The sequence below is a fragment of the Euleptes europaea genome, chromosome 7 (assembly GCF_029931775.1).
Source record: "Euleptes europaea isolate rEulEur1 chromosome 7, rEulEur1.hap1, whole genome shotgun sequence".
Taxonomy (NCBI): domain Eukaryota; kingdom Metazoa; phylum Chordata; class Lepidosauria; order Squamata; family Sphaerodactylidae; genus Euleptes; species Euleptes europaea.
The window spans coordinates 96,594,848-96,608,605 of NC_079318.1; the positions used below are offsets into that span (position 1 = coordinate 96,594,848).

Genomic DNA, 13,758 nt, shown 5'->3' on the forward strand with positions numbered 1-13,758 from the left:
GAAGGGACCACCAGAGTCATCTAGTCCAAACCCTTGCACAATGCAGGAAATTCACAACTACCTCCCCCCCCACACACACACACTCCCAGCAACCCCTGCTCCATGCCCAGAAGACGGCAACAAAAACCCTCCAGGATCCCTGGGCAATCTGGCCATGTTCCCTCCTCCCTTCCATTTTAGGGAGTGAGTTATTGTTATTATTATTTTTAAACAAACTGTACACAATGCAGCTTTGGTGCATTGGTGCATTGGTTTGCTGATCTGGAGTGAATACGTGCCCTTGTATGTAGATATTGGCCTAGGTTTGCCAACCTCCAGGTACTAGCTGGAAATCTCCTGCTATTACAACTGATCTCCAGCCAATAGAGATCAGTTCACCTGGAGAAAATGGACACTTTGGCAATTGGACTCTATGGCACTGAAGTCCCTCCCCTCCCCAAACCCTGCCCTCCCCAGGCTCTGCACCCAAAAACTCCTACCGATGGCGAAAAGAGACCTGGCAACCCTATTCATTAATAGTTCTTACACGGTGGCCAACCAGTTCCTCTGGAGTCCAACAACAGGGCAGAGAGGCAGAGGCCTTTTCCCGATGTTGCCTCCTGGCACTGGGATTCAGAGCTTGACTGCCTCTGAATGTGGAGGTTCCCTTTAGTCGCCATGGCTAGTTGCCACTGATACACCTCTTCTCCATGAATGTGTTTATTCCTCTGTTAAAGCTTCATCTCCTTTGGCCATCTCTACATTCTCTGGCAGAGAATTCTATATCTTAATCATTCATTCATTCATTCATATATATGTGTGTGTGTGTGTGTGTAAATTTTAGACATGAATCTGTCTAATCAGCTCTTCCTTTGCAGCCTTTAAAAATTATAACCACCCCTCTCACTGGTGTCAAATGCTACAAATCATCATGATATAGAAAGCAAGGGAAACCACACTGGATATTGAGATGCAGAGAGGCAAACTTTAATGAAGATTGCATGAAAACATTTGCATGGCAAACAGCTTCAAAGGTGGCAATGACATATTCTACACAGAAGTAATACATTTGCCACTGAACATCCACTGAAGATCAGTTAAGGGGCACCAGAGAAATAAGCAGAGGGTTATTTAAGCATTTCAAGTGTTGTTTTCACAAGGCTGGCAAGAGAAGATCCACGCGAGCCATCTGAATCTCTATGCTCTTTGGAATTTGTCGAAATGACAAGTTGCCCTTCTAGAAATGAAACCAAAGTCCATACTTAGCCCAGGCAAGGGAAAGAAGCAGCAACAGCAGAGAGATGTTAGTCATGAAGACCAGGGTCAGAAGTGTTCAGCAACTATGACTCTAGTTAACTCTGATTTGGATTTGGGAGGCTCCACAATTCTGACTCTGGCCAAAGTGACCCTCAGTCCTAAAACCTACAGTAAGAAAAGACGAGATTTGCATCAGATTTGGGAACGAGCGTTGGAAGCATTGAGCAATGGGAGAACCTATCAGCTCCGGTTCCAACTAGGGAGGCTCAACCGTTCTGACACCCGAGCCCAGGATATCATCAGCTGTGAATCTGTATCCTGCTTTTCAAATACCATTTCCGCCAATTCCGGTGAAAGGGTCCTCCTGGGTTAACAGGGGAAACCGCAGACACTTCCACCCAAGCGGCCGCAACCGAGAGGGGTTCCCCCACCGCAGGCGGAGTATCCTCCCACACGAACAGGGTCGCAAGAGGCAGAGAGGACGGGCCCTGGGATGGTGACGACAGAAGGAGGCGGCTGGATCACAATTTCGGAGGGCGGCAGTTGGTTGATACATCCGATGTTGGCCCCCGGGACGATGCCAAGGTTACTTGCGGGTGTTGCACCGCCGTAGGCCCCACCGCACGAACCCAGGGAGCCCAGACCGCCGACGGGGTAGCCACATGGGGAGCCGCAGGATGGCAGGCAGGAAGGGACAGCGCAGGATGGAGCGCAACTTGGGATGTAGCCGCAGGACATCTTGAGAAGAAGGAGGCGAGTCTGGAATGACATTTTAAGCAGGTGAGCTAAGTTTTTTCTTGGGGGAAGAAAACGATTAAGATCAGGCAGGATGGGGTCAGGACAGGATAGAAGGCAGGACAGATCATGCTTTGGGACGTAACCACGGTACATCTTGAGAAGAAGGAGGTGAGTCTGGAATGACATTTTATGCAGGTGAGCTAATTTTTCTCACAGTGGAAGAAAATTATTAAAATCAATCCAGCAGTCTGGTAGGAACCATTTGTTAAGGACAAAAGAAAAGGGAAATGAGACCCAACCTAAAAAGCAGAAGCTGGGTACCCAAGTTTGGGTGGGATAAATAAAAGAAATAGATAATGAAAATATCAACCTGGGATATGTCATTGTGCTGTTTTAATTATATTTTAAAATAATTTTAATCCTGACATAGCGCATTCAATAAATTATATTTTCATTATCTATTTCTTTTATTTATCCCACCCAAACTTGGGTACCCAGGAACCATTTTTTTAAATCAAGGTGTTAACAACAACAAATGATCAAGGGCTTCCTGTCTTCTTTCCTGTGCATTTGCTGGGCGTTCAATCTACTGTCATTGGTTAAAGCTCCCACAGTGGTCCTTACCTTTTAGTCATGATTGGCCAGTTGATTATTTGGCATCTCTCCCAGGTTCTAAGTGCAACACATCTTGAATTATTGCCAATGTTGAAGGGGCACCAGTAGAAGAAGAACACATGAACACATGAAGCTGCCTTATACTGAATCAGACCGTTGGTCCATCAAAGTCAGTATTGTCTACACAGAGCAGCAGCGGCGGCTCTCCAGGGTCTCGGGCACAGGTCTTTCGCATCACCTACTTGCCTAGTCCCTTTAACTGGAGATGCTGGGGATTGAACCTGGGACCTTCTGCATGCCAAGCAGATGCTCTACCACTGAGCCACAGCCCAGTGTGGAAGAGGATGAAGAGTTGGTTTTTATACCCTGATTTTCTCTACCTTCAAGGAGTCTCAGACCAGCTCACAATCACTTTCCCTTCCTCTCCCCACAACAGACACCTTGAGAGGTAGGTGGGACAGAGAGTTTGGAGAGAACTGTGACAAGCCCAAGGCTTCATGTGGAGGAATGGGGAAACCAACCCAGTTCACCAGATTAGAGTACCCACTCTTAACTGGACTGGGATTACTCAAACTAATTCTCCTCATCCTGATTTAAGGATCACTCAATACATCTGAGATGACTTCCCTGTCCCTGGTTTTTGAGAACTCTCTTTTTCCTCAGAGCTAACTCCCAATGTCAAAACCCAGATACACTCTTTTCACTATTCACTCTATTCACCACACTGGCTCTCAGTATAAATGTTTCCACAACGCTGCATGACAGTCTATTCATGGGTGTAAATTGCATATTCTTTCACGTACCACCAAAATGAGTGATAGGCTAGCAAAAGGAACACAGCATACTTAAATTAAATATGGACTTACCAAGCTTGCTAAGGTCCAGAAGCCAAGCAAAGAAGAAACTGTTGGAAGAGTCTGGTCCTGGGAGTGCTTTTATACAGTTCACTAAGGGACTAGGGGGCAGGATTCGTTCTAGTAACATAAAATTTTCTGCCTGTGCCTCAAGCCGAAGTGCTTTCTTTATTTACTGCAGTCATATCTGCCTGTCCATTGGCCTCCCTGTTTAATAAAGGATTTGTATTATAACCTTCAATCCTCTTTCATTTGAGAAGATTATAGGTCTTGCCCGGATGTTCTATTATTGTTTTTTCTCTTCAAAATTGGTTAAGAATTAGTCTGTCCCATTCATCTCTAGGAGAGGGCATTTCCTTTGATGTTAAGTCCCTTGGGAACTAACCTCCAATCTGGTAGGAACCCAGAGCTATTGCTGGATGAATTAGAGTTTTGGGGGTGGGGCCACAGCTCAGAGGTAGTCTATCTGCTTGGCATGCAGAAGGTCCCAGACTGAATTTCAAGGAACAAGTGGTAGTTGGCGTGGAAGAACTTCATTGCTGATATGGTAAGAAAGATGATTGGAAAGGCCAGAATGGTTCCCAGGCACAGCTTGCTACAAGACAAGCCCAAGGAAAATGACAATAGAACACCTCTGGTGGTCACGTACAGCTCACAACTCAAGCGAGTCCAATGTGTTATTAAGGACCTACAACCAATTCTGGATTGTGACACTTCCCTCACTAAGGCACTTGGGGGGGAACCCTTTCTCGCTGACAGACAGCCTGCTAATCTACAACTTCTCACTCGCAATGATAAACTACTTAACTACTAGAGCAGTGGTTGCGAACCTATGGCACATGTGCCAGAGGGGACACGCTGAGCCCTCTCTGTGGGGACGCACATCGTCGCCCGAGCACATCGAGAGAGTTGCAAATCCAAGGCAAAACCTCCCGTGCGTTTTGGCCATTTGGTCCCTCCCCTTGCCCACCGGCCACGCTAAGACCCTGCAGGATCAGCCCTGGCCTGCCTCCCGCCTTCCTTTCCCCCCTGCTTCCCAGAGCCTCCCAATGGGCTGCCAAGCAGCCCCGGAGCAGCAGCAGGTGGCGGTAGGGCGGGCATGGAGCATCAAAGCCGGGGGCTCCTGCTGCTGCTGCTGGCAGTCCTGACCAGCGCGCAGTATGAGAAGTACAGCTTCTGCGGCTTTTCGGCGGCCAAGCTATTGCCGCTGCAGCACACCTACGTGCTGGAGCAGGGCGAGGGCTGGAAGGAGAGCCTCTGCGCCCTGGAGGCCAGCCTGCGCCTCCACTGCCTGCTGCGTGACAGTGAGGCGCACTGCCACCAGGAGTGCGCCGAGGCGCCGAGGGAGCCCTGGCTCGGGGAGCCGGCCTTTGGAGAGCCGGGCCCCGGTGCTGCGCCGGACGAGGGGCTGGCTGAGCTGGAGCTCTTTAGGTGCCTCCTGCGGCACACCTCCTGCCTGCGTTGCTGCAAGCACGGTCTGCCAGTCTTCCAGCTCTGCTACCCACTGGCCGAGACCCTGCACGACTTCCAGCGTTGCACCCCTTACCTGTACCTGCACTACGTGCTCTATAAGATGAGGGCGCCCCCCCCCCCCAGAGACCGTCCGGCTGTGCAATCCTGTGCAGAGCGACTCCGCTAGCATGGGATGAAGTGGGGATGTTAATGTATGAGTTGTTTTTTCTAAACTAAAACCTCAGCATTCAGGTTAAATTGCCATGGTGGCACTTTGTGATAAATAAGTGGGTTTTGGGTTGCAGTTTGGGCACTTGGTCTCTAAAATGTTTGCCATCACTGTACTAGAGAGACAGCATGGTGTAGTGGTTAAGAGCGTTGGTTTGGAGCAGTGGACTCTAATCTGGAGAACAGGATTCAATTCCCCACTCCTCCACATGAAGCCAGCTGGGTGACCTTGGGCTAATCACACTCTCTCAGCCTCACTTAACTCACAGGGTGTCTTCTTCTTCTTCTTCACAGTAGCATGGACTCCAGTACTAAGGCCTGCAACAAACCAAGCTGTCAACTTTGTTCTCAGTAGGGGGATATTTTAACCTTCCAAGACATCCAGTTGCTGATTTAAGAGTTGCAGTTCTCTTGAAAAGGGATTTCAAAGGGGGATTAGAAAGAGAGTCTGTTGAATTACAACTAATAATGAAACTCAAGACTGTGCATTCTCCTAGACTGAATAGAGATCTGGGATTCCTGTATCAGTGATAATTTCTCCATACCTACTATCCTTCTGCATATCACACCTCATCCAATCATGCCTGCTAATGTCATTTACTTGCTTTTGACATTTCCATTGTCATTGTGTGTCTAATTCACTGTTCCCTACTTAAGGATAGATGGACTCCCATCCTAGCTGTATCTGAAGAAGTAGGCTGTGGCTCACGAAAGCTCATAGCCTGCCAGAAATTTCATTAGTCTTTCAGGTGCTACTGAACTCTTCCTCTTTTCTCATACTAACCTTAATAGATTGATTCAGTATAAGATTGGGTCATGTGTTCATGATAGGGTTTATTATTCATTTTTAATTTATTAAGAGTCGGGCCCAATAAACCCGAAATTTGCTGATATTTTTTTTTTTTGCATGACCCTAATAAAGGTATTTAGAGCTGGATATCCTCAGCGTATTGAAGACAGCCTATTAGGGCCCAGGCCCTACTTGCTCCACTCACAAACTCTTGCACTCACAATATTATTTTATAAGGACTCTACTCGAACATGCTCTAAGGGCTAACCGAGAAAATTGCATTTGGCCATCACTCTGAAACCACAAATGAATGTTAATTGAGATCTTAAAATCTCCTGGGGCATTCCCGAAACCGATTGGGTTCTTTAGATCAGTGGCAAGGATGTCCTGAGTCCCTTCATGTTTTGACACTGCACCTGTCATCGTCTTGAACCGGGTGTCCAATTTGGACTTGCCTACCTTCATTTTCTGATGACTTGTGCCTGCCAGAGGCAACCAAAGCTTCCCAAGCAAAAGAGCAAGAAGTGGAGGGTGGGGGGGGGGGTTTCTGGAGATTCTGAACAGGAAGTCTCAATTCTTTTCATGTTTGGCTCTGCAACTCCAAATGATCATCCTGAAGGTCAATTATCAAATGCCCAATTATCAAATTTGGTTTTTTCTTGATGAATTATGCCTAGGCTGTGACAAAGTACCTTCAATTCCATTGAAAATTGGGATGGGGGGGGGTTCTATAGGCATCCTTGGTCAGGATGTTCCAATTCCCCTCATCTATAGCACTTCAACTGCCAACTTTTTCTACCACGTGGTTTTTATATACCAGCTTTCTCTACCACTTAAGGAAGAATCAAACCGGCTTATGATCACCTTCCCTTCCCCTCCCCACAACAGACACCCTGTGAGGTAGGTGAGGCTGAGAGTGTGTGACTAGCTCAAGGTCACCCAGCTTCCTTCATGTGTAGGAGTGGGGAAACAAATCCAGTTCGCCCGAGTAGCCTCCGCTGCTCATGTGAAGGAGTGGGGAATCAAGACCCCGGTTCTCCAGATCAGAGTCAACCACTCCAAAACCACCGCTGTTAACCACTAAAAGATGATGATGGTGTGCATCTCTCTCCCGAGGGATGCAATGTTGACCTGTATCACTGCCTGCGGGATGCAATAGTTAGCAGACAGTGCAAGGGGTGTTAAGGTCAGCTAACCCCCTTGCGTGGCAGGGATTGTGCAGCCAATCACAAGAAGTAGAGATGATCGGCTATCACACTGAGGCATCCAAAGTGGTGGAGGGAGCGTATGGAACAGTGCACCAATGGCTGTGTGGTGGGGTTCAGCTGTTAAATATCATATCATTGCTAGGAGTTCAGCAATTTCCCATTTGAGTTCTTGAAGAACTCTAGGAGGAATACCGTCTGTTCCCTGTGACTTGTTAGTTTGTGGTTTGTCTAGACGTTCTAGGATTTCCTGCCTTGTTACCAGTATTTGCCCCAGTTTCTCATTCTCCCCTCCCCAAAACCCCTGTTCAGGAGAAGGTATCTTCCTGATACCTTCAACAGAGAAGACAGATGAGAAGAATTCATTTACAGCCCATTCCTGGGCTGAAACCTCTTAGGAGGCGGCATGACCCCGCTGCCAGCGTAAGTACTTGTAATCGTGCGATTACACGCACTTACGCTGACAGCGAGTCCAGGCCCGGCGGTGGCAGAGCGCCGCAGGACCGCGCCTCCCCCCTCCACTGGGGGGTGTTCCAGGGGTGGACCGGGGAAGAAGCTGCCGGCTAGGCGGCTTCCTATCCTGGTTCGGCAGGATACGCCGGCGCGGGAACAGTGGTGCTGCACCTGCTGTTTTCAATGGGGCTTTTAGCCCCGGTAAAACAAAAAAAAAGCCTCTTCCCCGCCAACTCCGCACGCCGTTGTTTCAGGAATGGGCTGTGAGTTTCTCAGCAATTGCTTTGTCCTCCCTTGTTGTTCCTTTACTCCTATTGTCATCCAGTGGTCCAACCACTTCCCTAGCTGGTTTCCAGGAGAATAAAGAAGTAAACACAAACAAGGTGGGAGTAGGGGGGATGGGGGGTTACAATAATGCATCAAATCTATTATTCAATTATATATATAAAATATATATTTTAAAAAAATTATATATCTACTCTATACACCTTATGTCCCAGTTCAATCTCTAACATTCAAGAGTACTATATATTTCTTCTCTATTTCTACGTTTCTGTGTTTCTGTTGCGCTTAAACAAAAATAAATCTTAATAACACATTTTAATATTATCCACATCAGCCTCCTCATATCTTTCTTGTTACTTTCTTCCATAAGTAATAATGCAAGCCTTCTTTAAAATTTGCTTTCTCCAATTTCATTGGTCTTGATTCTGGATTCTTGGTCCAACCTGCAATCCATACTAGTCCTGCTGCACGGTAATAGAGTTTAATGTTCGGTAACGCCAAACCACCTCTCTTTTTCTCAGCTTGTAAAATTTGGAATCTGATCCTCTCTTTTTTGCCATTCCAAACAAATTTGTTTAATCTCTGCTGCCATTTATTAAGTGTCCCAGGTATATTGCCAGCATCTGAAATATTTTTTAAAAAAAGTTTAGGTAGATATTCTACCCAGCCAATAAATCTTTAGTTTTGCCAACCTATCTAAATCTTTTTCAATCTTCTCCCATATATCCTTTTAATTATCTTTAAACAGAGTCTTATTCTGCCCTGAAATCTTTACTCCAAAGTATTTTATTATGCCATCCATCACTGTACATCAGGTGGTATCCTTAATTTCATCTTCCTCTTTTTTTTTTGAAAGGTATTTTAGCAATATTTTGTCTTTTGCTTATTTATTTTATATCCAGAATATTGTCCAAATTTACTAATGTGCTTGTGTATTTGCTTATGGCTTTGTTAATGAGCAATAAACCAGACTCAAATTTGCTAATGATATCCATCCAGTAACCAATCGATTCCTGCGCGTTTTGAATTGATAAAACCACATCATCTGTGTAGCTGAACAACGTCTTTCTGAACCTGGTAGTGGCTGTGTGGTGCATCAGGCACGGAGGCTGGGTTTCCTTTGACACATTGTGTGCAAGTGATGATAAACAACCCCCACGGAAGATGCTGGCTGTGTTTGGAGTCAGGATGAGTCTGCCAGAAAAGGCAGTCAAGGGAAGGCTGCCTTAGCACAGTCCTCCCGTTCAACTGAGTTAGCATATTTAAATATGATGTAGATGAGTTTACTTAATTAAATAAACTGCTTACACCCAGACTGTGGTCTCGCGTTTTTTTTGAATGGGTGCCTGGGGCAAACTACACTGGATCACATTGGATCCACATTTGGTTAACTCTCTAGAAGAAGAAGAAGAAGAAGAAGAAGAAGAAGAAGAAGAAGAAGAAGAAGAAGAAGAAGAAGAAGAAGAAGAAGAAGAAGAAGACCTGAAGAAGAAGAGTTGGCTTTTATATGCTGACTTTCTCTACCACTTAAGGAAGAATAGAACCTATTTCCAATCACTTTCCCTTCCTCTCCCCATGACAGACACCCTGTGAGGTAGGTGGGGCTGAGAGGGTGTGACTAGCCCAAGGACACCCAGCTGGCTTCATGTGTAGGGGTGGGGAAACCAACCTGGTTCACTAGATTAGCATCCGCAGCTCCTGTGGAGGAGTGGGGAATCAAACCAGGTACTCCAGATCAGAGTCCACCAGTCCAAATCACCGCTCTTAACCACTACACCATGCTGACAATTAGGTAACAAAGGCCAACTAGCATGAGTGTTATCCTGAAACATTCATTGTACTTTTCAGCAGAACCATCCAGGACACAAAAAACTGTCAAGGACACAGAGTTTGTAAAATAAAATGAATAAAAACAAACTTTATTTTAAGAAAAGTAGTGTTGTGGGAATGAAGCTTTTAAACAATGTTTATACCCGTTTCTGAATTGTATGCCAGTGGATGTTTCCATTTCAAACTGTGCTGCTTTTCCCACCACTGTGTTCATTTTCATGGTTTCAAAATTTGTTTCTGTTTTAAAAAAATGGCAATTGCAGAGGAAGAGAACAGGAAGAGAAATTGCAATGGAAGAGGAAGAGAAATGGGGAGGAAAATCAAAAGGTGGTGCTTTGAGACGTGCTGCAGAGATTCCAAACTTTTTTTCTTTTTTCCCCACTGTCAAGCCACAGCTGACTTACGCCAACCCCATAGGGCTTTTGTCAGAATCAGGTGTTTACCCCCAGCTTCCCTTAAAAGCACATTCATCCAGGCAAGTGGTCCTGAAGCAATAATAATTTATTAGGAGCAAAAAGGTAAATAAAAAGAACGGACTGTCTACAGAATGAAGAAGGCTGCTAATGGCATGACATGGGTAGAATACATGGTTAAAAGCACTCCAGCCAGAGAAAGTAAAACAAAGTGAAACAATTCCGAGATAACAGTTCCCAGGGCAAGGTAGACAACACAACAGCTGTGGATTGCAGGGTGAGTGAATAACAGGATAACAGGATGAGAAACTATACACAGAGTTGGTGACATGTGAACCAAGAACTTGACCTGAAGCCAGAGCCTGGCCTGGTCCTGCCAAGAGCCCCTCTTCAGGTGACTTTAGTCAGAACCTGACAGCTTTCCAGGAAAGAGATGTTCAGAGGTAGTTCGCCATTGCCTGCCTCCGCATCATGACCCTGGTATTCCTCGGATATTTCCCATCCAAATGCTAGCCATGGTCAGGGCTGAGAGTGTGTGACTGTCTGGCCCAAGGTCAACCAGCACGCTTCCATGGCGCAAGTGGGGATTTGCACCTCAGTAACCCAGGTCCTGGCCCGACACCTTGAACACATGAAGCTGAATCAGGCCCTCGGTCCATCAAAGTCAGTATTGTCCGTTCAGACCGGCAGCAGCTCTCCAGGGTCTCAGGCTGAGCTCTTTCACATCACCTACTTGCCTAGTCCCTTTAACTGGAGATGCCGGGGATTGAAACTGGGACCTTCTGCATGGCAAGCAGATGCTCTACCACTGGGCCACGGCCCTTCCCCAGCCACGGCCCTTCCCTTTCCTTAACCCCTACATGATTCTGGCTTGCAAAAATTACTATGCAGTAATTCAGAAGTGCGCTGGACACTTAAGAATGGGAGAAAATGATTTGGGGGGAGGGGGGAACTCATCCCTGCATTGTTAATGGGATACAGAAGGTTGTGTCTGAAATGTCAAAAAACATCCATTAGCAACTAGCAGTCAAAATGGTTTACAGTAGGGCTGTTGGAAAAAAAAATCGGTATAATTTGGCTTAGGCAAAATTCGGCCCGTTTTTATTCAGGCCGTGCCGAAGTCCGAACTCCCCCGCTACGGATCCCCGGAAATTCGGGGGGATCTGGAGTTCGGGGAAAAATTTGCCCCCCCCCCCGCGCGCCTTCAGGGGGATTCCCTGAAGGCGCGCGGGGGCCCCTTTAAACAGATCTGTGCCTCCCGGTTGGGAGGCGCAGATCTATTTAAAGGGCACCCCGCGCATCTCCAGGGAAGCTCCCTGGAGGTGTGTGGGGGGGGAAGCAGATCTGCGCCTTCCAGCTGGAAGGCGCAGATCTGTTTAAAGGGCCTGAATTGGCCGAATTCATTCGGGAACACCCCGAACTCGGCCAATTTGGCTCCCCGGTTCCCCCCCTTTTTTGGGTTCGGTTCGTACGAACCGAAAAACCGCCGAATCGGGAGGAATTCGGCTGTTTTTCGGTTTGGGCTGAACCAAATCAACAGCCCTAGTTTACAGTGGCAGTGTGAAAGTTTGTTCATTTCCTCTCTCCTTCTGACACATAAAATCATTATGTGCACACTTCCTCCCCACCCGACATTCTTACCTTTAAACCGCCAGGCAAGAACTGTACATCATTACAACCTTTATGACATCTACTAATTTTCTATGCTGAACATCTCGAGAACAAAGCTGTGAATCTATAAACTGATCTGACTAAATTATAATAATTAGTGAGCATCTTGGAATTAGCATGCACTGTGGCAGGCACACCTCATCAGGAAACGGTGCTTGGTATATGAAAATTAGCCATTACCTTCAAGACCATTTCCTGCCTCTGCGTAGCAACCCTGGACTTCACTGGTGGTCCCCCGTCCAAGTGCTGACCAGGGACGAGCCTGCTTAGTTTCTGAGGTCTAATGAGATCAGGCAAGCCTGGACCATCCATAGGGGTGCCAGCTCTGGGTAGGGAAAATACCTGGAGATTTTGGGGGGAAACCTGAAGAAGGTGGGGCTTGGGGTGGGAACGACTTCAATGGGGTATAATGCCATAGAGTCCACCTTCCAAAGAGGCCATTTTCTCCAGGTGAGCTGATCTCTATCAGCTGGAGATCAGTTGTAATAGCAGGAGATCTCCCACTAGTACCTGGAGGTTGGCAACCCTAGCAACTATCTATTCATGCACATACTCAGTCATTGTTTCCACCTTGGGGAATGGGCTGCCTGAAGTGGTCAGGATGTATTTCTTGCTTCTGTCCTTCTTTAGAATGTGCAAAAGAGAGCATTCTTGTGATTGTAGCAGAAGGGAGATGTGAAGGAACAGGATTGTAGTCCGCTGGAATGATTATTCTGGATATTTCCCTGGTTTTACTGAATTGTCCACTATCTTTGCAAATCTATTTACTGCATTGTGTATACTGTACTTTGCCTTAGGCAATGTGTTGTTCGCATTGTGTTTTAATTGTATTATACTGTTCCAATTGCAGTCTTCACTGAATGTTTTATACTGTCTGAGTATATTGTTTTCATTCAATGGCATTCAGCGACATCCAGGAGTGGGGGATCAAACCCGGTTCTCCAGATTAAAGTCCACCGCTCCAAACCACCACTTTTAACCACTACACCATGCTGACTTCCTTATATTGTTACCTCACAGCATTTTTGTGTTGAGGATAAAGTGGAGGACAGGAGAACAAGGTGAGCTGCTTTGCGTCCCCAGCCAGGATGGTAGAACATATCCCTTCCGTTTCAAAACAAAGAGGGTTAAAGAACATAAGAAAAGCCATTCTGGATAAGACCAAGGTCCATCAAGTCCAGCAGTCTGTTCACACATTGGCCAACCAGGTGCCTCTAAGAAGCCCACAAACAAGACGACTGCAGCAGCACCATCCTGCCTGTGTTCCACAGCACCTGATATGATAGGCATGCTCCTCTGATCCTGGAGAGAATAGGCGTGCATTGTTAGTTTCCATTTTGACTAGTAGCCATGGATAGCCCTCTCCTCCATGAACATGTCCACTCCCCTCTTAAAGCCTTCCAAGTTGGCAGCCATCACCACATCCTGGGGCAGGGAGTTCCACAATTTAACTATGTGTTGTGCGAAGAAATAAAGGGAAGTATTATTATGAATCTCTCACCCTCCAGCTTCAGCAGATGACCCCACAAGCTTCTCCCTGTCTACTCTCTCCATACCATACATAACATTCTCATGCTGTCAGAGATAGTGTGATGTAGTGTTCAGAGTGTGTGACTGGTATCCAGGAGACCCAAGTAAGAACATAAGAACATAAGAAAGGCCCTGCTGGATCAGACCCAGGCCCATCAAGTCCAGCAGTCTGTTCACACAGTGGCCAACCAGGTGCCTCTAGGAAGCCACAAACAAGACGAGTGCAGCAGCACTATCCTTCCATACAAGATTGTTGGGTGTCCTTGGGCCTGTCACCCACTTTCAGCCTAGCATACCTCACCAGATTGTTGTTGTGAGAGTAAAATGGAGAAAGGAGAAAAATGTTAGCCACTTTGGGTCCCCACTGGAGGGAAATGCTGGGTGTGACATTTAATACATACATTTATTTTAATTCATTGTTGCTTATAATTAAATACACACAGAGAAAATGAGAAAAT

General features: G+C 46.4%; 1 protein-coding gene across 1 annotated transcript; it reads right to left on the bottom strand.

Moving 5' to 3' along the window:
• Positions 1–1,605: 1,605 nt before the first annotated feature.
• Positions 1,606–1,974, bottom strand: LOC130480546 (feather keratin B-4-like). The gene has a single exon (XM_056853125.1). The coding sequence runs from the start codon at positions 1,972–1,974 to the stop codon at positions 1,606–1,608; it is 369 nt and encodes a 122-aa protein (XP_056709103.1).
• Between the last annotated feature and the right edge of the window lie 11,784 nt (positions 1,975–13,758).

Coding starts and splice junctions, on each gene's coding strand:
- LOC130480546 (XM_056853125.1), bottom strand. CDS start 1,974: ATGTCCTGCGGCTACATCCCAAGTTGCGCTCCATCCTGCGCTGTCCCT.